This window comes from Apodemus sylvaticus, chromosome 22 (assembly GCF_947179515.1).
Source record: "Apodemus sylvaticus chromosome 22, mApoSyl1.1, whole genome shotgun sequence".
Lineage (NCBI taxonomy): Eukaryota > Metazoa > Chordata > Mammalia > Rodentia > Muridae > Apodemus > Apodemus sylvaticus.
In genome coordinates, this window is record NC_067493.1 from 29194959 (window position 1) to 29222329 (window position 27371).

The window sequence follows — 27371 nt, forward strand, 5'->3', positions numbered from 1 at the left end:
TCCAGACAGAGAAAAGGGACAAGTTTGATGTTATCCTCCTGTAAACCATGTATTAAGAAACACCTCCCAGATTAATTTTAGAGAATCTCCCTCTTGTGTATATGAAACAAAATTAGATTAGCTTTTGTTGTCTCTTATTTCAGAAGACAAATTATATAGTTTAGAATGAAAGATGAAATTTAGGTAAGATACAGCTCTCAATATTAAAAAATGAAAGAGGAGAATATATGAGGTTCATTAATTTGTCATGAGTATGACAGTTTATATCTTTGGACAGTCTAAAATTTATGGTTTGCTGAGCATCTTAGAAATATACAGGAAAAGACAAATCTCTTCTACCTCTATTTAATTAAACTAAAGAGGGATGACTTTCTGGAAATTATGTGGGCAGTAAAATCACGTGGAATTTTGAAGATGCCACAATAGTAAACTCAGGCTGCACTAAACATAATACAGACAAATTGTCCCATAGTTCAGGATCTGTGTTGGTCTCATATCAAACCCTTTGTCTTTCTTAGCATTTTTGCTGCGTACAGCTTGGATGTGATCATTAGCACCTCATTTGGAGTAAAGGTGGATTCCCTCAACAATGCTCAAGATCCTTTTTTGAGTAATATCAGGAAGTTTCATAAACTTAACCTTTTCAATCCATTAATTTTCTCTATGGGTATGTTGTCTATTTTTAAACTATTACAATCTTAGTCTTATTGTAGCATTCAAAGTACAATATACTTTACAGCATATCAATACACAATTAATTCTCCCTCCTTCAGGCTTCACTGCTATATGATCTGTATTATCCCCCTTTGTACTTCCATCTTATATGTGGTTATCCCTCATCGCTACATACTTTGCTCTTTTTAGATCATTTTATTACATGACCATGTCATTTCTGTCTTTGAGACAATGCCATGATTTATATTTATACATTTACATATATTAATCATTTCACTATATCTTGAAAGAAACTTAAATGAATATCATTTACTTTTAATGTTTGTAATTTTTCTGGATAGTATATTAATTTTAGGAGTAAGTACAGAACTCACTATTTTGTGGCAGAGGTTATTCTGTGGCATAATATATAGTATTTGATTTATGAAATTAAGTTCACATATTTATGCATATACATTTAGAGTTGCAATGTTATATGGATCATAGTTCCCTTAAATGCATGAAGTGGTATATACGCTTGTGATTAGTTTTGGTATATCAGAATAGTAATGCATGCTCATTTCCTATGTTGATATTTGATGGTTGGATATATTTCTTGGAATCAGCAAAACAAATTCTAATACAATTGGCTAGTTTGTGTATTGTTTGTTTGTAGACAAACTCATGATCTTGGCTGCTCTGTAACTGGCTATGTAGACCAGATTGGATGAAACTCATAATGACCTGCCTGCCTGTGGTTCCTGACTACAGAGGTTAAAGGATGCGTTACTACTATCAGCATTAGTCTGTGTCCTTTGCTAAAAGAATTGAAACCATTTATTTTCAGATTCTTAATGAAAAGCATTCACTGGTTCTTATCATTTAATGGCACTTTGTGGCCTTGTTTGGTGCTCTTTTTTAACAACTGCCTTAGCAGTTTTAAAACTTTCCCCCCCTCACTCTTGGCTGTAATTATATTTTCTTCAGTCCAAATTCTTCTTTACATTATGTAATACATGCAGGCTTTGCTGTGATTAATTCTTTAGGCAATTCATTAGGCTGACATAGCATTCAGTTTTTGCTTCTCCTTTAATTGTAATCAATAAGTTTTTGAAATATTAAGACTTATCAACAGATCTTATTTTTTAAACAGGAAATATATCTTTTAAACAGCCCCTGGCTTTCTTGTTTACTGTTGAAAAGAAAGAAGTCACACTGAGGAACTTCTCTTTATATATGAGTTAGTCCCTCCTTTTGTACCTTCCAATACATTTTTTTATTTGTGTATTCACTGCTTTATCTTTAGTGTTAAATGGTAAGTTTATTCTCTGGTCTTATCTGTGGTATTCTTTGTCCATTTTATAAGTATGTGAGTACACTTGGCATTTTGTAATTTCCTTCAGTTTGGGGACTTTTGTTTTGTAATTTTATTGACAATATGAGAAAAGTTTCTCTCCATTTGACATAGAATTTGTACCATAGTTCTATGTTGAAACTCATTGAGTTATTTAATCCTTCAAAACTTACATGTTCCATTGAATGGTTTAACAAATTTATCAAAACTCGTGACTGAATAGTCCTAAAACTCTGATTTGCCTTCATGCTCTGAAGTTCTGGCTTCTATATGATCCACTATAATTCTGAGACGTTCTGGTGAACTGTGTATTCAACTTTATGAATTTTTTCAATCATCATTTCACTTTGTTTTTCTTCTCTATATCTCTTTATCAAACACTATTTAAATATTATATGTTTATAATATTTTATCTATGTTATATATAATAATTCAATGTGTTTATTTCTTTCAGCTTTTAGCAATCTTAAGTATTATATATATAATATTATATATATAATATTATATATATATATATATATATATAATTCAATGTGTTTATTTTTCAGCTTTTCGTATACTTTTGGGATTAAATCAGAAGATAAGCTTATGTTCTATGAATTCCCTTAACACATGTTTAATCACTTTGATTGTTTATCTTGTATTTTGTAAATTTTATTCATTTGTGGTACTGTAATATTGAAGGAGAATTGATGAAGTATGCTTGAGAACTGAGCAATGCCAATGTGTGGTTATATTAATATTTACATTTTGTTATTATTTTTGTTAATTCTTGTAATTTTGTCTCTTCATTTGGAGTTTTTCTCACTGATCAGGAAAGCCAAGGATGTAGATTATTTTGTTAATTCATGTCATTTTCTTCCTTCATTTGGACTTTTTCTCACTGCCTAGGATGTTGTCTTCTTCTGCTAGGTATGAGTCAAGTGCCCCATATTCGCACTCTAGTGATGTTCTGGGAGAAGATCTATCTTTGAAGAATAAATTTTCTATCAATCAGTAAGCATTCTATGACAATAGAGTGGTGGTTGATTGAAAAATGGTCATTAGTCCTTCCTTAAATTCCAACTATGTATGGCAGAAAAAAGTATACGTTCTCTTTATCATCATAAAGATGTATTAGCTACTGAAGGTAGAAAGAGAAATAGAGGGGAAAGAGAAAAGAAATAAGCCATGATGGGATTACTGTTAACATAGCGTTGCTAAGTGGTAAATGGAGAAACAAAAAGCATTTGAGAAACAAATGGTACTGTGAAAAATGGTAAGGAAAATTTGGGCATTATAATTTAAGTGAAAGTGAGAAAAAGAGAGGGTAAGGTTATAAACCTATATCATGCAAAACAGATACATCTCTGAGAAAAATTAGTCTCAGGGATCCTATACACTAGGAAACTTTATGTTACTAAGAAAGAAGAAGAGATATACAAGATTCTTTAAAAATTGGAAATTACAAAAGGTTTACAAATTGAGAAACTGGGTTGATTTCTTGTATTGACTTTGATATGATATAAATGTGAAATTGCTCAAGATGTAAATGACAATGCAATGGATCTCTTAAATTATTAAATTATCCTATTGCTCTATCTAGGATTTCAAGGACTATATTGAAAAGATAAGGAGTAAGTGAAAAGACTTTTCTTTTCCCTAATTTAGTGGAATTGCTTTCAATTTCTCTCCATTTAGTTTGATGTTAGCTTTTGGCTAGCTGTATATTGTTTTATTGTGTTTAGGTATATGCCTTGAATCCCTGTTCTCTCCAAGACTTTTACCATAAAAGGGTACTGGGTTTTGACAAAGGGTTTTTCACCATCTACTGAGATGATCGTCATCATGTATTTTTTCTCCATTTGTTTATATGGTGGATTACATTGACAGGTTCTGTGTACTGAGCTACCTGTGCATCACTAGGATAAAGCATACTTGATCCTGGTGGATGATATAGCATTGAATTTGGTTTGTGGATATTTTGTTGAGCATTTTTGCATCGATGTTTGTTGAAAAAAATTGGTCTGAAATTCTCCTTAATTGTGGCACTTTGTGTGGTATGAATGTCAGTGTGACTGTGGGCACAAAGGTGAGTTTGACAACATTGGTTTTCTATATTTTATGGAATAGTTTATGGAGTCTTGACATTAACTCTTCTTTGAAAGTCTGGTAAACTCTGCAGTAAAGTCATCTGTTCCAGGGAATTTTTGATTGTGAGACTTTAAATGACAGCTTCTATTCCACAGGTGTTATAGGATTATTTAGTTTATCTAATGTTTATTTAACTTTGGTAAGTGGTATTTATTTAGTAAGTCACCCATTTAATTTACATTTTCCTATTTTGTGTAATACAGACTTTTGAAATAAGTCTTAATATTTTTTTAATTTCTTCAGTGCCTGCTCTTATATCTTCATTTTCATTAATGCTTTTCTTAATTTGAACACTGTCTTTCTCCCTTTTACTAAGCTTGGCTAAGAGAATCTTTTTTCTCAAAGAACCAGCTTTTGATTTCATGATTCTTTGTATTGTTCTGTTTGCTTTTTGTTGGTTGATTTAAGTTCTAAGATTGACTACTTCCTGCCATCTATTCCTCCTGAGTGTGTTTCCTTCTTTTTGTTTTAGAACTTTCAGGTGTAGTGTTAAATTGCCAGTATGCAATATCACATATTTCTTTATGAAGGCATGTAGTGCTATGGCATTTCCTCTTATCACTGCTTTCATGTTTGGGTATGTTTTGGCTTCATTTTCATTGAATTCTGGAAAGCCTTGGATTTATTTCTTCTTTGACCCAGTGGTCACTGCAAAAAGAGTTCTTCAGTTGCCACGAGGTTTTAGGGTTTCTGTTATTAATGAAGTCCAGTTTTTGAATCCATAGTCATCAAATGATAAACAAAGTATTACTTTAATCTTCTTGTATCTGACTAGGCTTCATTTTTACTGAGTATATGCTCAATTTTTGAGAAGATTTCTTGAGGTGCTGAGAAGAAATGATACTATTTTGTGTTTGGGTGAAATGTTATATAGGTATCTGTTACTCACCTTTGATTTATGCCTTCTGTTATAGGCCCTGTGCTTCAATTTAGCTTCTCTTTTGATGGCCTGTTCAGTGATGAGAGTGGGATGTAGATGCCTCCCACTATTAATGTGTGGGGCTCAATGTGTGATTTGAGCCTCAGTAATGTTTCTTTTAGGATCATGGATACCCTTGTATTTGGCAAACAGATAGAGTTGAGACATCCTCCTAGTGGATCTTTCCTTTGACAAGTATGGAGTGATATTCCCGTCCTCTTTTTATTAATGTTGATGGAAAGTCTATTTTATTTGATATTAGAACAGCTACAACATCTGGTTTCTTGGGTTTCTTTGCTTAGAAATAGTTTTCCAGTCACTGATTCAGTTAGTGTCTATCATTTTGGCCAAGATGTGTTTCTTGTATGCAAGTGAATGTTGGACCCTATTTATAAAAGAGCTTTATAAGCCTCTGACTTTTTATTAGTGAATTGAGTTCATTGATATTGAAAGATATTAATAACCAATGATTGTTATTTCCTGTTAATATTGATAGTGTTTTTGTGTGTGTGTGTGTGTGTTTGTAGGAAAATTATTCTCTTAGTTTTGCTGGTGTGAAATTATTAATTTTTGTGTTTTCTTTGGTGTAGCTAGCCTTGTTCGGTTGGAATTTTCCTCCTAGTATCTACTGTATGGCTAGATTACTGGAATAATAGTGTTTAATTTTTGTTTTGTTGTAAAATATATTGGTTTCTCATTCTATAGTAATTGAAATATTTGCTGAGTAGAGTAATCTGAGCTGATATAGGTCTTCTCTTGGGGTCTGCTTGACATCTGTCTAGACCTTTCTGGCTTTTAGAATCATTGTTGAGATGTCAAGTGTTATTCTGACTTTATGTGTTTGTTGGCCTTTATTTCTTACAGCTTTCAATATTCTTTCTTTGTTCTGTATATATTGTGTTTTCATTATTGTGCGGCATGAGGAATTTTCTTTTCTGGTCCAATTTATTCTGTGTTCTCTAAGCTTCTTGTATGTTTATAACCATCCTGGTCTTTAAATAAGGAAAATTTTCTTCTGTGATTTTGTTGAAGATATTTTGTGGTGTTTTGAGATACAAAATATCCTTCTTCTATTCCTATTATTCTTAGGTTTTCTATTTTCATAATATTAGAGATTTTCTGAATGTTTTGTGTCAGGAATTTTTTTAAGATTTAACATTTTCTTTGACTCCTACTTCTTCTACAGTATCTTCTATGAATGAATGCATTTCTTCCATCTCTTGTATTCTGTTGGTAAAACTTGTTTCGGTGTCCCTGATATCTTTCTAGATTTTCTCTCTCCAGGAATTCCTCAGTTTGTGTTTTCTCCATTGCTTCTATTTCCATTTCTCAGGCTTTGAACAGTTTTATGCATTTCCTTCACCAGTTATATGTTTCTGTACATCTTTATGGAATCAATTTATTTGCTTTTTATAGACTTGTATTATCTACATAAGATTAGATTTAAGGTTGTTTTCTTGCTGTTGATGTGTGTTAGGATATACAAAAGTTGCTGTAGTAGAATAGGTGAGTTCTAGTGGTGCCATATTATCCTAGCTTTTCTTGAGTGTATGCTTACTCTAGCCTTTAGTCATCTGTTTGTCCCTGGTTTTGCCTGGTCTGATAGTCAGTGCTGTTTTTTTTTTTTGTTGTTTTTTTTTTGTTGTTGTTGTTTTTTGTTTTTGTTTTTTTTTTGTTTTTTTTTTTATACTGCATTTATAGCTGGTATTTCTGGGTTGAGCCAGATGGCTACTGCCCTTCAGGAATAATAAATTATTATGACCTGGAAGATGTAGAATAGAGGAGATCACTTTGAAGATTTTCTCAGTATGGTTTTCCTGCTAAAAGTTTCTCAATGACATTGTTTGTTGTATTAGATATGTGTATACATAAGTATGCAGATAATATTGTGTTAAGTGTGTTGGGGAAGATTTTTGACCCCAGAAGTAGTGCAGTAGAGGCAGAAATATTACAATCCTTGACCTCTCCGACCTACTATCAAATTCTTCCTCAAACCCAGACAAGTTTTGAGCTTCATGATAGCATACTTATCTAGCATGTATAAGGGTGTGCAGTTTTTCACCAACACTGCAATTATTTCTTAATTTTTAAACAGTTTCTCTATAATAATCACATCTTCTCTCAAACTATTGTTTCTTGGCCTCAAACTGCAGAACACATGACAATTTAATTTTGTTCATTTTTGTGTATACATACTGTACCATAAAAGACATAGGAACCTCGTTTTATGATTCTAATAGCTGAATAGATGTGATGATGGAGTGAGCAACCTTTTATTGCCCTTTTCCAGAAAGTAACAAGAAATATTTCAACCCTCAATATTTGGCTACTTAGTATCTATTGACAGTTTTCATAAAGTTTAGGGAATTATATGCTATTGCTAATTATCTGAGAACATTATTTAGGAAAAATGTTTAGTTTTTCCTGAAATTTTTCAGAATACTCAATCTCTGATTAGTTGTGCAATTTGATATTTTTCTGTCACGTGCCTTATTTGATAGCATGCATGTTAATATATAACAAGATTAATTTCATGATTCTGCATTCAGGTGGTAAATGTTTGACTGATAAGTTAACTTATCAAACTTTTAAGTCATGTTTCTATACAGGATTTCTTTCCCAAAAGGTTTCTGATTTTAGAAACAGGGATGGAGAAACTTCCAGATTCAATTTTCCACTATTACCTAATTTTCTATGTTTTGGAAACTCACATGAAAACTTGGTATAAATTGTCTGTTAAATATTTCATAAAACTCCACCATGAATCTTTCTGGAGCTGAATTCCTCTTAGTGACTCTGTTTTTTATTTAAAATTCAGTTACTTTTAAGTATGATAGAATATAGGTTATAATAACATTCATTTCTACCACAATATTTCCTGTTGTTTTTTCAACTAAATCATTGAATTTTATCTTTATTAAATAAAATGAGTGTCAAAAAGTTAAATGTTTGTTTTCATCATATATTTTTTCTTTTTTATAGCCCTTTTTCCATTCCTTTACCGAATATATGACAAACTAAACATCTCCATTTTTCCAAATGATGCTATAACATTTTTTAAAAAATTTGTAGAGAAGACCAAAAAATGTCGGCTTGAAAATACCCAACAGGTAATATATGAAAAAATTCTTTCAATTCAAAGGCAATGATGTCAAACTTACACATTCTCCAGAGAAGATCTTATTGAGATATTTGATGAATTTTGTCTATTCAGTTTGAAATGTGGCTAGTCTAGAACTTGGACAGTTATATTGGACCATAGAGATTGCCAATTGCATAACCAAGTTTTGCCTAATGCAGCCTATAAACTGGATGAGGGATATTGGCAGAAAAATAACATAGCAGAAGGATATCTGGGAGTCAGTATTGTGCCTGAGATGTCACTAGTGTTTGTCTAGTATTCTGGTGTTTGGAGCATTTCAGATAATCATATAAAACCTGGGAATTAGAGTCACAAATACCCATCAATAATTATGGGATGTGGGTTCAGAATGTGTCAAGGACATGACAAATTGACATATTCTGCATACAGAATTTCTTTCTAAACAAGTGTCTGTGACAGGATAAGGAACTATATTCAACAAGGCAAAGGCTTGTGCTCATCAACTACAGATGTGCAGAATCAGAGAAAGCCATGAGGGAAAAAAAGGTGTTGGGCATGGCAGCATGATATTAGATGTACACATCTTGTTTTCTAAAATGTAATGATGAGTGTTTTGTTCTACTAGTGATTCTGGCAACAATAGCTATATTCTAACATTATGTAATTTATAGCCTCAACAAATTTTAAGTTCTTCATTAAATTTCAATTTTAAGCCCCCAAACACAAATCTGTCTTTGATATTTCTGTCTGATTTCAGAACCAAGTAGATTTTCTTCATCTGATGATGAACTGCGATAATTCCAAAAATGAAGATGGTTCCCATACAGGTAACCAAAGATACATTAGGATCTAAAAGATATGTACAGAAGAAGGGGTTGGTTCTTAACATATAAAGGAGCAGTCTATTAAATTTCAGAGAAACACTGACATGTGCTGTTATATACAGCAGCATAAGGAACACTCTAAAAACACACAGTAAAGAATGCTCATATTCTGAAGATTACTGTGCCTTCTATCTATGACAGAGAATCTACCTGCATGAAATCTCAAAAATCTAGCTACCTAATGAAGACATAATTAGTTTTAAATAATAGGTTAATATCCCTAATAAAGGAGGGAAACCTCAGGGGGACTCATCCACAGATAACAAGCTACAGGGATAATGAGGCATCTCCATGAATGAGTCCCATAAATAGCTATCCAATATCTAGATATCAGCCCTAGAAACAACTATATGCAGATAATACTGAAAGAATTCCTTAGGTTATACATTTATGATTATTCATTTGTGTGTATGTTACAATGATGCTCAAGGAATTGGAGGCTATGTATTTGCAAGTAAGTGTGGATGTGACATAGGAAGTGTAAGAGGGAATGTCATACTTAAATAGTATTATTCTTGTAGTTATCTTAAAGCCATTTGTAAGCATGATTTTTTAGGCCAAAATTCATTTATGATGTATGCATTTCCTAAATTAGCCAACACTGTTTATTAGCCTCATGCAGAACCATTGATTTATAAATTTATCCTGGAAATCTGCTTCCATGGCATACAGGAGGTACAATGGTTTGCATGTCATTAGTATTTGCCAATGTAAGAGACTTGGAAATTTTATTTTTTCTTTCATGGTGATCTAGTGACAATTTTTCTCTAAGTAAGAAGGCTCTTTCTCTTTACTAATATACAACATACAGACAGAAAAATTATGAAACAGATTATGAAATTAGTAAGTAAGAGTTACATTCAAATAGACCAATCTTTTCCTATCTGGCAATTCAAAAAAAAGTATTCAATTAACTATCCTGGTGAGTTTAGATTTTGGCATCTAAACCATTTTAGATTTTAATTTTTAAATGAACTTAATAGCATCTTAAACCTAAGTATCTTCCTAAATGCTAAACAACTTAAATTTAAATCTTCATCTTTTCAAGTCTTCAACCCCATCAAAACCTGAGAAGTAATAAGATTACTTGAGTATGTAGAAAGTACAGGAATTGACAGAGACTGCTGACCTTCTGGAAGTCCACAATGTTGCCTCTATAACATTGAAACATCAATCTTTAGACTTTTGAACCAATATATCTGACAGACCTTAAGTGAAGCAGGAATTATGAAAGAATGTTTAGCAAACATTGCCTGTCTCCAGATACCTAGTATCTATAAATTCAGGACACATATTTCATTTATGATTTAGACAAATATCTGATATGACCATGAGTTTGACTGTCTGACTATTAATTGGCATGAATTATCTTTAACAGTTTATAATATCAGATATTAAGAGAACTGAACTAAACCTTGTATTCTTAAAATGAGTTCCATGGGCATAATACCTATCCAAGGTGTGAAATATACATATATTTCATTGTAACAAAATTAATCTTATTTATATGCAGAGATTTATACCAGTGTAAACTTTAAACCTGTATCAATTAATAAAGTTATGTACAAATTTAAAAAAAAACTATAACCTCATTTCTGCATCAAAATGTAAAGATCTCTACCAATGTAATATTATTTTAGTTCAAGAGTACATTCAATAATCTAATTGTATTTGTCTAATTTCATTCTGTTCAATCTCCTTACCCTTACAAAAGAAAAAAGGATAAATGTGGAAGCACATATTTATAGAGCCCTCATACTAGTGTGACACCAATTTCCAAGTTAGCTCTCATGAGTGGCAATTGGATTTCCTGTGGGAACCCCATATTCCAAGGAGTGGAACTACAAGGGATTGAAGGAGAGGCTGCAGAGAGAGAGAAGCTCATTACCTGGAGAAAGTGCAAGTTATATGGGATAATATAGATGGAAAAAGAGTAGTATATTGGGAGATCTGCCCAATCTAGGCTTATAGCTTGTTTTGTTACTGATTGAGTTGAGATTTCTTTTACCAGGGAACTGGGTTGGAAACAAAGCAGCAACAACATATATTAGTTTCACTTTATCTCTCTTTAGTTTCTTTTTCAAAGATCTCTCAATTAGTGAGAGTAGAATGTTGATATCTCCCACTATTATTTAATGAGGTTCAATGTGTGTTTTGAGCTATAGTAACATTTCTTTTATGCATGTGTGTGCCCTTGAATTTGGGAAATACATGTTCAGAATTGAGACTACCTCTTGGTGGATTTTTCAGTGGAGGAATATGAAGTTTTCTTCCCCATCTCATTTGATATTTTATGATTGAAAGTACATTTTATTTGATATTAGGGTGGCATCTCAAGCTCGTTTCTTGATATAATATTCTTATAAACATTCTTTCCAGCCCTTTATTCTGAAGTAGTGTCTGTCTTTTTCAGTGAGCTGTTTTCCTTGTATACAGGAAAATGATGGATCTTGTTTAAACATCCATTCTGTTGGCCTGTGTCTCTTTAATTGTGGAATTGAGCCCATTAATGTTGAGAGATTTTAAAGACCAATGATTGTTAGTTCATGTTATTTTTGCTGCTAGATGTGGTATTATGTGTGTATGATTCTCTTCTTTTGGATTTTTTGTGAAATGTTCTTTTTCTTGTGTTTTCTTTGGTGTAGTTGTGTGCCTTTGTTGGAGTTTTCCTTCCACTATCCTCTGTAAGACTGGATTAGTAGAAATATATTGTTTTAATTTGGTTTAGTCATGGAATATCTTGGTTTCTCTATCTATGATGATTGAGAGTTCTGGATGCCATCTTTCTATGATCTTCTGGCCTTTCGAGTCTCTGTTGATAAATCTGGTGTAATGCTGATAGGTCTGCATTTATATGTTACTTGGCCTTTTTATTCTTACACCTTTTAATATTTTTCTTTGTTCTGTGCATTTAGTTTTTGATTATTATGTGACTGTAGGATTTTCATTTCTAGTACAGCCTATTTAGTGTTATGTATGCTTCTTATACATCTATCGCCATCTCTTTCTTTAGGTTAGAGAAGTTTTCTTTTATGATTTTGTTGAGGATGATTTCTGGCCCTTTGATCTGATTTTTCACACTTTTCTGTTACTAGTATTTGTACATTTGACCTTGTTATTGTGTCCTAAATATCATGGATGTTTTGTGTTAGGCACCATTTCCACTGTTACATTTGACTTATGTGTCAATATTTTCTATGGTATCTTCTATGCCTGAAATTCTCTCTTCTATATCTGGTATTTGGGTGGTGATGCTTGCATCTATAGCTCCTGATCCATTTCCTAATTTGTCCATACCCATGGTTACCTCCCTTTTTGTTTTCTTAATTGTTTCTATTTCCATTTTTGTTCTTGGACTATTTTGTTTAATTCCTTCATGTGTTTCATTGTATTTTCCTATATTTCTTTTAGGGATTTACTTGATTATTTTTATGGGCTTTTTTTTTTACCACCTCTTTGTCTGTGTTTTCATATAATTCTTTAAGGGAGCTTTTTCTATACTCCTTAAAGGTCTCTATTATCTTCATGAGATGAGATTTAAATCAGTATCTTACTTCTCAGGCATGTATCTGGGATTGCTGTGATAGGAGAACTGGGTTGTGATGATGCCAAATTGTATTCATTTCTGTTGTTTATGACCTTGTGTTTGCCTCTGACCATCTGCTTATCTCTGATGTCAACTGGCCTGGGTGTCTTTGACTAGAGCTGGCCTCCTTGGAGGGAGGCAAAGCTCTGTTACCTGGGTTAGAAGAGATCTATCACCTTGGAAGCAGGCAGTATTGTCTCTGGTTGGAGTGGGCTTCTTGTCTTATTTTTTTGACCAGGCTGTCTCTTTCCCTGATTACTGAGAACCTCCTGCGATGCAAGCAGGCTGTGTCCCTGGTTCCTCCAGACACCCTGGAAGGTAGACAGGCTGTGTCCTTACTTGGACCTCTTGGGAAGCTCAAAGGCAGTAGCATATTAGCAGGTATCATACCTCTAATCTGACTTGGATGGGGAAGTGGATCAAAGAGAAAGTGGAGCTGTGATCTTGGTTACTGTATACCTCCTGGGAAGCATAAAGTCTATAAGATGTTGGCAGGTATGTAGCTGCTGATCTGGCCTACAGCTCACATTTTAAGTTTACCTTTGCTGCACAACTTATTGGGAATAAGCTCAAAATCCCAGTTCTTTCCTATTCTATTTTATGCAACTTTCCAATGCATGACACATTGACATCTTGCTTATTACTATGCATAGTGTCCTATATTATTGTCCACACTTCTCTGATAAGTACAATATATAGTATTTTTACATTTATCCTGGTATTTGTTTACTATATATTCTCATAGAACACTGTCCTACACATGATTGATAATATTTTCTCAAAATTATAAAGAGATGTGGTATCAACTATGCCATCTTCCCAACATGATCCATTATACCTGTTATGACTGATCTTATTTTAGGTCTCTCTGATCTGGAGATTGTGGCCCAATCAATAATATTTGTTTTTGCTGGCTATGAGACAACAAGCAATGTTCTTTCCTTTATTATGTATACACTGGCCACTCACCCTGATGTCCAGAAGAAACTCCAGCATGAAATTGATGCAATTCTGCCCAATAAGGTGAGTAGATAGCATCTGAAAACCAGAATACATCAAACATCAACAAGAAATATTTCTTCCTCACATATTTTGAAAATGATAATAAATATCATAAACATTGGTTCTTATAGAAATCAATAGTGAAAATCTAAGTGCAGAAGAGAAATGAGAGATGGAAGTCAATAGTGTTCATAGAGAAAATTAATCATTGTACTTTTTAATGATCCTCTAATATCTATTATTTCTTGCCAAAATGACATACTCTAAAAGCATGAACAAAATATCTAGTCTTTAAGTATAATCACTTAACAGTCAATGACCTTTTAAATCTGCACTTAATGTATGTAACTATTTTGCCTAAATGTATATTTATCATCATGTCCATGCCTAGATCCTGAGGTGACCAGAATTGTAAAACAGATGCTCCAAAACTAAATTTCCTGTAATTGTGATCCACAACTTTGGTACTGGGAAACCACTCTTTGTCCTTTGCAAGAGAAAACAGTGTTCTTCATCACTGAGGCATCCCTTTAGTCTCTCAGTGACCTACTAGCTGCTTTACTACTGTGAATGCTTTGGCAAGAATATTAACAATGAAAACATATCTGTTTTTACAAGCATTTTATTGTATTTTTCAACCACTTTGGAAATCAGTCTGGCGGTTCCTCAGAAAACTAGACATGACAATTCCGGAGGACCCTGCTATACCTCTCCTGGGCATATACCCAAAGGATTCCCCGGCATGCAATAAAGACACATGCTCCATTATGTTCATAGCAGCCTTATTTATAATAGCCAGAAGCTGGAAAGAACCCAGATGTATTTTTAAAAAAAAATAGCCTCAGAAGATACAACTGAGGGAAATGAAATAAAGCCTATATCAGAGATCAAGGAGCAGTAAATATCTGAAGACATACAATAATCTAGAAGATATTCATTTTTCTGTTTTTAGATTGACAAGAGATTCTTCTCTCATGTTTTACATTCTTAACACATTTTCTCCTCCATCCACTCCTCACAGCCCCACCACCTTCTGTCCTATCCTTCAGACTCTCTCTCTCTCCCTCTCCTCTCCATTTTCCTCCCCACCTCCTCTCTCTCTCTCTCTCTCTCTCTCTCTCTCTCTCTCTCTCTCTCTCTCTCTCTCTCTCTCTCTCCATCTCTCTCTCTCTCCTTTCAGGAAAGATCAAGTCTCTAAGAGGTAACAACCCAATGAGACAGAACAGGATATAATAGCACAATACAAAAACCAGCCATTATAACTTACAACTTTTCTTATCAAAGGTAGGCAGTTATTCTCTACATTACTTCTTTCTCCAGTCATGTGATTAGATATGAACATGGAAATTATGGAAGCTTCCAACATAAGCTTTTCAACTTATGGAAGATCCAATGTCCCATGGAGCAATAGCAACATATCACATAAGCTGTCTTCATATCTCTACACAAAAGTGACTGCAATGGAGTGTGTGGTATCTAATCTGTGGCTGTCTAGTTATCAGTGAGAAACATACAAAGCATCATCATGTCTCATACTAACCTTCTGTTCTTACTTCGTTCTCTCATGTAGCAAATACCAAGACAAAAACAGTCTATGTAGAGGAAATTACTCATTTCAGCTGGCATTTTTTTGATGACAATCTATCATGGAGTAAAGAAAATGCAGGGACTCAAGACAAGAACTTGTAGGCAGGAGTGCTTGCAGCTCCACATAGCATTTCTTTTGACAAAGGCACTTACTCAAAGTCAAATAAGAACATCAGGGACCATGAAGGATGCTAGCTACTATCTGACCTACTCACTGAGCTATCGTGATATAGCTATTTTCGTATACCCCAATATAAACTTCTCATGAAATAATGCTACCCACAGTTGCCTAGACACAGCCACATCAATCAATACAATCAGGGAAACAAAATTCTAAGACATACCCGCAAACCTATCTAATCTACTAATCCTTAATCTCTCAGTTAAGACATCCTTTTCAGACAACTCTAGGCTGTGAGATGTTGAAAGGTAAAGAATTGTTTTAACACTATATGAAGCAAGAAGAGGAAGTCTGTTTCAGCAACTCTGCATGGAGTTGAATGGAACTTTCAGTAGAATATAAATTTTACAGTCACTTATTGCCCACTTTTATCTTATTTTACCAAGAAGAGTTTCAAAGGAAAAGATCATACTGAACTTAATTCACTATAATGTCATATGTTATTCCTGTTTAATATGCCATTAATCTTCACACCTATAGTAATATTAAACTTAATAATAGGTTTTACACACAATGAGTTCTCATTAGAAAGGCTTGATATAGATTTTTCAAAGATAATTTGACACTGTGTGCATTAAATTTCCTTGGTCTGCAATAATGGCCTCTCTATAAAATGTTATGATTACCTTGGCAGCTGATCTATAGTGAACAAGATTGATAAAATATGATACTCATTATTATTGAAAAGAAGAGCAGTATAAAGAGAAACTTATGAGTTGAGATCTAAAAAGAAGTTTATCTGATTATCTCCCATAATCGTTTCACTGTGAATTTCAATGGCCCTTTAGCTGATCAAAACACAAGACTATTGTGAATATAACATATCAGTGTTCAATTCACTCATTAATCTGTGTTGATTGACGAGTTTCTAATGACTTAGAAGTGCTGTATGTATTGATATGAAAGTTAATTACAGATCTCAAATCATCAAATATCTGTTTTTCTCTTCCCAGGCACCTGCCACTTATAATGGCCTCGTAGACTTAGAATATTTGGACATGGTAATAAGTGAAACTCTGAGATTATATCCAGTTGGTGCCAGACTGTCCAGACTAAGTAAGAAAGGTGCTGAAATCAATGGTGTGTTCATTCCTCAAAATACAAAAGTAGAGGTACCTGTCTTTGTTCTTCATCGAGATCCCAAATACTGGCCAGAACCTGAGAAATTCTGTCCTGAAAGGTATGATGTCTATGTGAAGGGAAACACACTCTGAATCATAGTTCTCTAAGCACATTAATATGTCTCTTATAGTAATCATACAGATTGAAATTTTTATTATCTTAAATGTATGTTTAAATTTACATCGTTCTTACTACAAAGAGATAATTATTATTTTAAAATGCTACAAGGATTTTAGCTGAACAAAGAAATTATATTTCTAAATTGTGAAATATTTTTAGAGTCTTAAAACCTTCATACAAACTTCCTTAATACAGTGATATCATTTTACACATTTCTAAGTATGGGTAGATATTTAAAAATTAGTATAAACACATGTTTCTCCAGTTTTTATAAATACTGGTTACTTTATATAATTTATCAAAACTATTTTTGAGGCATGCTTGCATGATGTATGCATGTACGTGTGTTAGTACCTGTCAGAGAGAGCAAGCACAATTATAATGATTATGAAACTAATGTTTTATTAAAGTCACTTGTTTATGTTTCTTTGAAGTTGTCCTTTATGCTAGAAGAAATCTTTAGACACATGCCCAAATATGGGAATCATGTCTCAAATATGGGAAACCATTGAGTTACACATGTGTGCATTTAAAAGTTGCAGAAATTCATACTTTTAGTAGTTTGAGCAGTTTCACTGAGGATAAATGTGAATGCACCTGCTCCTAGTGTTGTCCCTGTCTGCTTCCTGAAGATGGCTCCTCCACAGTCATTCAGTGAGTGATTCCTCCAAATGCAAGTAATCTATTCCTTAGAGAGTTGATATGATCTTTCTTTTATTGAATATTTTATTTAGTATGTGCACATTTTCTGAGATCTTCTTAGATTTCTTTTTTGAGAGATTTGCAATTATTGATATACAGCTATTTCACTTGTTTGGTTAGATTTACTCCAAGATATTTTATATTATATTTGGCTATTGTGGAGGAAGTGGTTTCCCTAATTTCTTTCTCAGCTTGTTTATCATTTGTATAAAAGTAGGCTACTGATAAATTTAAGTTACTTTCATATCCAGCCATTTTGCTGCAGTTGTTTATCAGCTGGAGAATTTCTCTGGTAGAAGTTTTGGTATCGCTTATATATACTATTTGTAAATAGTGACACCTTCATTTCTTCTTTGCCAATCTGTATCCGCTTGCTCTCTTTTCGTTGTCTTATTGGTCTAGATATGAGGAGAGTGAACATCCTTGTCTTGTCCCCGATTTTAGTGGTATTGCATCAAGTATGTCTCCATTTAATTTGATATTGGCTGTTGATTTGCAGTAAATTGTTTTTATTTTGTTTTTGTCTGGGCCTTGAATTCCTGATCTCTCCAATACTTTCAACATGAAGAGGTATTGTATTTTCTCAAATGTTCTTTCTGAATCTAAGAAGAGGATCATGTAACTTTTTCTTAAAGATTGTTTATAAAGTGGATTACATTAATGGATTTTTGTATATTAAATGAAATTGCATCTCTGGGATGAAGCCTACTTGTTGTAGTGAATGATGGTTTTGATGTGTTTTTGGATTTCAATTTGCAACAGTTTCATTCTGTATTTTTGCATCTATATTCATAAGCAGGATTGGTTTGAAATCCTCTTTTGTTCCTTGTGTGGTTTAGGTGTGAGAGTAATTGTGGCTTCATAGAACAAGTTAGGTAGTGTTCTTCTCTTTCTATCTTATTGAATATTTGGAGGAAAATTGGTATCAGTTCTTCTTGAGGATCTGTTAGAATTCTGTACTAAATCCATCTGGCTCTGGACTTGTTTTGGTTGGGAGGTTTTTAATGATTTCTTCTATTTTCTTAGGGAATATGGGCCTGTTTAGATAGTTTACCTGCTCTTGATTTTTCTTTGGCATGTGGAATCTGTCTAGAAAACTATGTGTTTGATCTAGATTTTCCCCTTTTCTTGAGTATAGGCTTTTGTAGTAGGATCTGATGATTTTTTTGAATTTCCTCCGTTTCTATTGTTATGGCTCCCTTTTCATTTCTGATTTTGTTTACTTGGTTACTGCGTCTGGGCCCTTTTAGTTAGTTTGGCTAGGGGTTTATCTATCTTGTTGATTCTCTCAAAAAAACAGCTTCTGGTTTTGTTGATTCTTTGAATTTTTTTTTGTTTATTTTTGGTTCATTTTAGTCCTGTGGTTGACTATTTCCTGCCTTCTACTCCTCTTGGATGAGTTTGTTTCATTTAGTTCTAGTGTCCTCAGGTGTGTTGTTCTTAGTGTTACATCTCTCCAGCTATTTCACCAGCACACTTAATGCAATGAATTTCCTCTTAACAGTGCTTGCATTGTGGCTGGGCAGTGGTGGCACACGCCTTAATCCCAGCACTTGGAAGGCAGAGGCAGGTGGATTTCTGAGTTCAAGGCCAGCCTGGGTGTTTAAGTCTCCCACCTCTATTGTTTGTGGTTCAGTGTCTGTTTTGAGATATAGTAAAGTTTTTTTAATTTATTGATATATTTATTTACATTTCAAATGATTTCCCCTTTTCTGGACCCCCACTCCGCGAAAGTCCCATCAGTCCCCTTCCCTCCCCCTGTTTTCCCACTCAACCCTTCCCACTTCCCTGTTCTGATTTTGCTCTATACTGCTTCACTGAGTCTTTTCAGAACAAGGGGCCACTCCTCCGTTCTTCTTGTACCTCATTTGATGTGTGGATTATGTTTTGAGTAAAGTTTTTTTTTTTTTTTTAATAAATGTGGATGCACTTGCATTTGGGGCATAAATTTCAGAATTGAGAATTTCTTTTGTGGATTTTCCCCTTGATGAATATGAAGTGTCCTTCTTCATCACACTTTATAACTTTTGGTTGAAAGTCTATTTTCTTGGATATTAGAATGGCGAACCAGGATTTTCCTTGGGACCATTTACCAGTATTTTACAATGAGATACTGTCTGTCTTTGTTATTGAGATTTATTTATTTTATGCATCAAAATTCTGGATCCTGTTTGTGTATCCAGTCTGTTAGCTTATGTCTTTTTATAGGTGAGTTGAGTTCATCAATATTGATAAATATTAAAACAGAATATTATTAGTTCCTGTTATGAATTTTTTGTACATGGCATTATGGGCATGTGGTTTCCTCCTTTGTCTTTGTTGTAAGATGATTAGTACCTTGTCATTTTGATAAAAGTAGCTTCCTTGTGTTGGAGTTTTCCTTCTGGGATCCTATATAAGGCTGGATTGGTAGATAAACTGTTTATGGTCCTGCACTTGTCTTTTGCTATTTGGATATCCGTTGTGATTGTTGGTTTCAGTGACTGTCTAGGGTCTGCCTCTTTTGTTTCTGGGTTGCTTCAGTTCTCCTAGTAGGCCTGCAGCATTGGCTGTAGCAAACCACCTGTGGGACCTTCCAACTGCAAACTTTTCACAGGGCAGAGAAACTGCTGATCTGTTGTCCTGGCTGCAGTAGATTTTCTGGGAGGCCTTCAGGCTCTTGGGTCTTCACTGAAGCAGTCAAGCTACTGTCCAACTACTCTGAGTTCAGCAGATCCTCAACTGTTCTGCATTCTGTGGATTCTCAACTGCTCTGAGGGCAGTGGATCCTCTTCTATTATGAGTGCAGCAGGTCCTCAAATCCTCTGAGTATAGCTGGTCCTTTCAGATAGGTTAGGATATGATTTCTTCAGTGGAACACCCCAGCTAACACTCTGTCACAGAGGAAAGGAACAGGCAAAAGGGGCAAAGTGGATGGGAGGGAGATTTTGAGATTTTAATTTAGGTATAACATTTGTTCTTATACTTCTCCCACCCAAAATTTATTGTACATGTCTACCCATACTTTTTCAAGTTGAAGGTATCTTTTTGTTGTAATTGTTATTGCTTGTATATAAGTGTATGGCTATACATATATTCATGAAAGTAATCTGCTTAGTCCACATAATACTACTTATGTGAAATATATTTTTAAGATAGTAGTAGTTGAATCAGGATTCAAATAATTTAGATGAATAGTGTTCTCTCATTTTTCATAAAGATTTTGATGCCTAAGTCTTCTAATATTAGTCCTCCCTCTAGATAAGGCAGTTTAAATATAGTACACATTGGAAGATTAAAATAGAGTTGACAGATTTCAGTTTCCTGTGTAGGTGAAATCTATATACCCAACAATCTCACTTTCTGTAGCTAAATGACTTCAAACTGATGCCATTTATTGTACACATTGATGCCATTTGAACCCAATATTATATATTCTGTGAACATCACTGACTACTAGCCCAGAGAGTGAAGAATGCAAAAGTTAAAAAGAAAAGATTAAGGTTATGGTTATAACCCAACATATAATATAAAAGTCTACAACAGTGTTCTAATATTTCTCATATTTGTTTATAATCTTCCTTAATGAGATTCACCAAATTCATCTTGCACATACATTCCAACACAACCTCCATCTGACTCCAATGTATTCTGTAAAATATTACTAAGGAATTATTTCACAATCTTTCATGATGCTTAAAAACTCTCAGAGAACAGATGGTTATTAGGCTTCCTGAGCATTTCCAGAATCTGCATATTTATTTATATAATCACATGAGAAATTAAATTTTTAAATGTTTTTCTTTTTCTTTTATTCTTTAATGTTTTTACAGTCCAGTCTTCATCTTATTCCTGGTCTTCCCCCTGATTGTTCCCCATCCCATTCCTCCTCCCCTCCATCTCCAAGAGAATACCCCCACTCCACTGAATTTCACCCTGCCAGGCCTCTCCACTCCCTGGGATCTCAAGTATCTTGAAGGTTAGGCGTATCTCCTCTAATGGAGGCCAGACCAATCAGTCCTTTGGTGTATATGTGACAGGGGCCTCATATAAGTTGCTGTAAGCTGTCTGTATGTTGGCTTAGTGTCTGAGAGATCTCAGGGTCTAGGTCAGTTGAGAGTGATGATTTAAATGGTACATAGGACATTACTTTTAGTAGTCTTTCTCCTAATGGAACAGATAGAGACAAAAGTCATTGATAAGAGATTTGAAAAGCAGTGTGTTGCCAGTCCAGCTTCACTTCTTCCTCCGGGGCTTCCAGACACCAGCTGTACACTATGCTGCAAGGAGGGAACAAAGTTAATCTATATAAGTGCATCCAAAGGATTCTGGTGTGGCAGTTATTGCAGAGAGAAACAGGCTTCTCCCAAGTTTTCAGTAAGGAGTAATAAGTGTTATGTAAACCGTATGTAATATGTAGCATGTAGGGGTTTTCATAGTGAGTGTACACTATTTTTTAATTTATTGAATATCATCTTCATTTACATTGCCACTAGTAAAACCTTTCATGATTTTCCTCCTCTCCCCCACACACCCAACCCCTCCTCCCACCCCCTGCCTCCATGTATATGCCCTTCCACCCGACCCACTTCCTCCCTAGCCCCCCTCAGTTTCCCTTTGTTGTGGCATCTATTGAACCTTCACCTGACCAATGACCACTCCTCCCACTGACGCTCAGCATTCCTCTGCCACATTTTTGCTGGAACATGTGAATCCCTTGGTTGATGGTTTAGTCCCTGGGAGTCTGAGGCATCTGAGTCACTGAAATCATTGTTCTTCCCTTGGGGCTGTAAACCCCCTCTGCTCCTCCTGACCACCCTCCAGTTCCTCCATTGGGAACCCCATGCCAAGTCCAATGGTTGGCTGCTAGCATCTGCCTCTGTATTTGTAAGGCTCTGGCAGAGCCCCTCTGGAGACAACCATGGCATGCTCCTTTTGGAATATACTTCTTTTCGTTGGGTTTTGGTGACTGTTTATGGGATGAATTCCCAGGTAGGTCAGTCTCTGGGTGGCCTTTACTTCAGTCTGCATCCTTATTTATAATAGCCAGAAGCTTGAAAGAACCCAGATGTCCTTCAACAGAGGAATGGATACAGAAACTGTGGCATATATACACAATGGAATACTATTCAGCTATTACAAACAATGAATTAATGAAATTCTTAGGCAAATGGATGGAACTAGAAAGTGTCATCCTGAGCAAGATAACACAATCCCAAAAGAAAGCACATTATATGCACTCATAAGCAGATCTTAGCCCGAAAGCTCAAAATAAACAATTTACAATTCACCCAGCACAGGAGGCTCAAGAAGAAGGAGGACTTAAGTGAGGGTGCTTTGGTACCTCTGAGAATGGGAACAAAATACTCACAGGAGTAATAAGGGAGACAAAGTGAGTGTACATTATTAGTTGTAGCTGAGATGCTAGGAATGCTTCAGTTTCATGAAGAGGAATTCCAGGTGATTTCTGGACTTGACCTTATGGGGAGGAAAGAGGTTAAACCTGGAAGTGACCACCAGGCTCTGTCTCTATCCCAAAGGTTTTGGAGGTGGGGAACCGAAAGCTATGTTTACTAGCACATGCAGGCCCAGAGACATAGATGGAAAAATCCTTACTCCTGTTTGTCTCAGGATGAGCTTGACAGGGATTGGATATGCCTCAGCATCATCCTTGCCCTAGGCCACATCCCCCATCACACAGCTCGCGTCTTTCATAATGTGTGTCCTTGCAAACTAATTCACTTGATGACTCTTGAAGGAAGGAAAGAAAAATCAAATTTTAAAGTATCTTAATGAGGCAAAAGGAGTCCTAAAATGAAAGGGATAATGAAGAAAATGAAGCAGATTAGAATGAGTAGAACAAAGCAAAGATAGGAAGGCAAGAAAGGAGCTTGAGGAAACTAGAGGATACAATACAAACAATTCATTCATAACTTATATCTTCTCCTTTGTTCCCAATGAGTGAATCCCCAACTCAGACCTCAGGACAGTTCCTTTTTCACTTACTTGTATTTTGTAATGTTTAGACATTGGGAACCTAGACTTCTTTAATATTTTAATGACTTTAATGTTTAAGGACACATTTGATTTCAGTGAGCGTCCACTACACATCATCTTTAATTCTGGAAGTGTCCTTTTTGTAAAACTGTACAAAGAACCTTAACCTTCCAAATCTCATAATAAATCAACTCCACCACTATTAGAATAGTGAAAAACCGGAATTCCTATGTATGATTCTGTCTGGCGGCTATAATTGAAACCCACAAATATATCACTCATGTGTTCTTATTTCCTTATTTATGTTCTTGCTCAATTTTGGCACCAGATTCAGCAAGGAGAATAAGGACAGAATCAATCCTTATGTATACATGCCTTTTGGAAATGGTCCGAGAAATTGCATTGGCATGCGGTTTGCTCTCATTAACATGAAGCTTGCTGTTGTCAAAATCTTGCAGAATTTTTCTGTACAGACTTGTGAGAAAACAGAGGTGAGGCAAAATGTATTCTTTTTGATATTGTTTTGTAAATGGTACAAAGAATCTTTAACTACCAAATCTCATAATAAATCAACTCGACCACTATTAGAAGAGTGAATACCCTGAATTCTTATGTATGATTCTGTCTGGGGGCTATTAATGAAACCCACAAATATATTGATTTTGTGTACTGTTTATCACATACATTTTCATAACTTAGGGTTATGTATCCCATAGATACATAGATAGTTAGATAGATGTACATATGTATGTATATATATATATATATATATATATATATATATATATATATACACACATATAAACATATATACATATATACACTTATACATATATACACATATACATATATACATATATACATGGGTACATACATATATACATATACATATATATGTACACATGTATACATACATTTATGCATGCATATATATACATATATACATATATACATGCATATATATATGCATACATATATACATATATACATACATACATATATGCATGCATACATATATATATACACACATGTATATTCATACATACATGCATACATACATAATACATACAAACATAAATACATGCATATATACATGTATACAAATATACATACATACATGTATTCATCTATACACATACATACATGCATAATGTATACATGCATACATGCATATATATACACCTGTATACATGTGTATATGTATACATGTATATGCATACACATATACATGTATACATATATACATGTATACATATATATGCATATATATACATGTATACATATATACATGTATACATATATATACATTTATACATTGATACATTTATACATATATACATATATACATATATACATATATACATATACCTATTTATCTTTAATTAAATGTTCTCTGTTTAAGATGTATTTAAAGTCATGTGTGAGCTCTAGGGCCCTTCATTTTGGGGGCAGTTATTCTGTGTCTAAGTGTAAGTTGTAAGATCATGTAGAGTTAATGAAAATATCCCTTATATGGCTATAAAAATATCATTGAATGTAGGTGATTTTTCCCTCATTACAAGTATATTTGTATTTTACATTGAAATTGGCTTTGTTAGAACATTTTCATTCTTGTGTATACTATATATGTTACCAATTCTTTTCTGTTTTTCATAAAACCTATCTCAACCATAGCCTCAACTCCCTCCTCTCTTCTCAGGACCCTCTCCTGCTTCCCTCTCTACCAGATCTACTGCTGCTTCATTTATCTTCATAAAAGAGTAGATCTTCCAGTGCTAGCAACAAAACACATCATAAAAGAATGCAATAGAATATACATAAACAGTTCTTGATGGGATAACTCAGTAAGAGGAAATGGATCGCCCAAGAAGGCAAAAGACTCATACACACACACATACACACACACAATCCTATTGTTAGAAGTCACACAAAAACTCCAATCTATACATGCACAGCATATATATAGAGAGAGGGCCACTGCAGTCTCTGTGAGCTCCCATGAGCCCTGCTTTGTTCTGTGGACCATGTTCTCCTGACATCATTGACCTGTATGACTCCTACAGATATGGAAGAGATTTTTAAAGTGTGTATCAGTTTAACAATTTTTAAAAGTATATGTGTGTATCTGCCTATGGTTCCTGAAAGGCACTGTCTCCTTGAAGTAAGTCATCTGGTCTTACAAATCCTCAACCCCATTCTGTATAAACTTTAAAAGCAAGTTGTCACATTCACAAACATGTTTGAAATGTCCCATATGAAGAACTTAAGAATATATTGTAATAAACTTAATAGAAAAATGCCCAGCAAGTTTAATTTCATGAGTTTTGTAACACGTATGTCTCAAAATATTTCTGATGTAGAACCCCCTGTCCCACAAACCAACAAGAATATAATTTTAAAATTAATCAAAATAACTGTACATTTTCTTTTAGCAATATCTTTTAATTTCAAAATAGATAGAGGGGACTAATACCTTAAAAGTTCCCAATGTCCACCCTGTATTATGAGCACAATTGTGTCAGATTGGAAGGTAAACATACTGTTTGGAAGTCAGAGTATGACAACAGTGCTCACTATGAACAAACCCTACTCATGGTTGTCTTTCCAATTTACTAAATGGAAATTAACTTTATATCACATTTTTAAAAATGTATACTTTGTGCCCTAAGATGTGCTTTACGAAGTTCAAATTTCTAGTATTACTTTAAAATTTAGATCAAATAAAATGATACACTGCTACAATTTTGTCCTAGGCCAATTACAAGATAAGTATTCAATATGTATGTTAAAGTATAAATAGACTGAATCATAGTTTCATATTCTACATGAGCAATTGAAGATATTCAATATTAAAGTGATATTTAATCACTTATATGTATTTTCTGAAAACAGGAAGAAGTCTGTGTTGATCACCAGGTTTTGACAATATTATGTACCTCAGTAAGCCTTAAATTCTTCTTCTTCCTTCCTCTTACTTCTGAATATTGGGATCACAGCCATGCAACAACATAGAAAGAAGCCATTATTGTTATTAATATATTGTCTCTAGCAAACTGTAAAATTTGATAATTCTTTTAACTTACCAATGTGTTTATTCAATTATTTCAGATTCCCCTGAAATTAGGTAAGAAACTGATTCATTCTCCAGAAAAGCCTATTGTCCTGAAAGTTACATCAAGAGATGGAACCATAAATGAAGGATGATTTTGTTCTCAAGTTCTGCTATGTTCTTTAAAGAATGAATGGCAAATACCTGAGATTTTAACTTACCCCAGAAGAAAATCTAGATCACTATGACTTTATTCTTCTGCACTTTATTAGTTGAATGTTCAGTGTTCAATTAGTTTTAATTGTCTTGATACAGTCTTGATTATTATATGTGAAAGGAAAATTATTGTTCAGTAATGTACATGTGATCTCATATCAAAAATCCACTTTTCCAGTGATAGCAAAATCACCTTTGCTTTATGTCTATAGTAATTAAAGTTTACCCAATAATACTGTCAATGTTGTTTCATTGTATAATCTTTAATTTCCCATTTGTGGCTTAGCATTCTACTAGCAACTTCTTTGATTAGTACACATTTACTTACTATGGTTTGGGGGAGCTGAGTTTTCTTGCTATGTTCCTGTTTGAAGTCTAGAACTTGCTGTATATCTCAATTGGTTTTAATCATGGAATCCTCCAGAGTGTGCATATTAATTTCATAGATTATAGGCATGTAGCATCACTCTCAAAATGGATTATTGTTCTCTTTCTGTTTTATTCACTTTACATCCTAATCGCTGCCCCACTCCTACACCCCCTTCCAGAGTCCATAACCCTTCCCCACTCCCCCTTTTCTCTGAAAGGGACACGCTCCCTCCTCTAGTATCTCCTCACCCTGGAACATCATGTCACTGTGGGGCTAGGGCTAGGTGCTACCCCCACTGAGGTCAGAAAACTTTAAATCTCCGCTATGGGAACAGATCCCGCAGGTAGGCAACAGATTTAGGGATAGCCCCTGATCTAGTGGTTTGAGAACCACATGTAGACTGAGTTGCATAT

At 34.3% G+C, this 27371-nt stretch overlaps 1 protein-coding gene across 1 annotated transcript in view; it reads left to right on the forward strand.

The window, feature by feature from the left end:
* LOC127672477 (cytochrome P450 3A13-like) overlaps window positions 1-26527 on the forward strand; it is an 80228-nt gene extending 53701 nt beyond the window's left edge. Inside the window, exons 7-13 of the mRNA XM_052167623.1 lie at window positions 519-667; window positions 8043-8170; window positions 8921-8990; window positions 13496-13656; window positions 16357-16583; window positions 23652-23814; window positions 26432-26527. Of these exons, the coding sequence (XP_052023583.1) occupies window positions 519-667; window positions 8043-8170; window positions 8921-8990; window positions 13496-13656; window positions 16357-16583; window positions 23652-23814; window positions 26432-26527 (994 nt within the window). The remainder of the gene's footprint in view (window positions 1-518; window positions 668-8042; window positions 8171-8920; window positions 8991-13495; window positions 13657-16356; window positions 16584-23651; window positions 23815-26431) is intronic.
* Window positions 26528-27371: the final 844 nt, after the last annotated feature.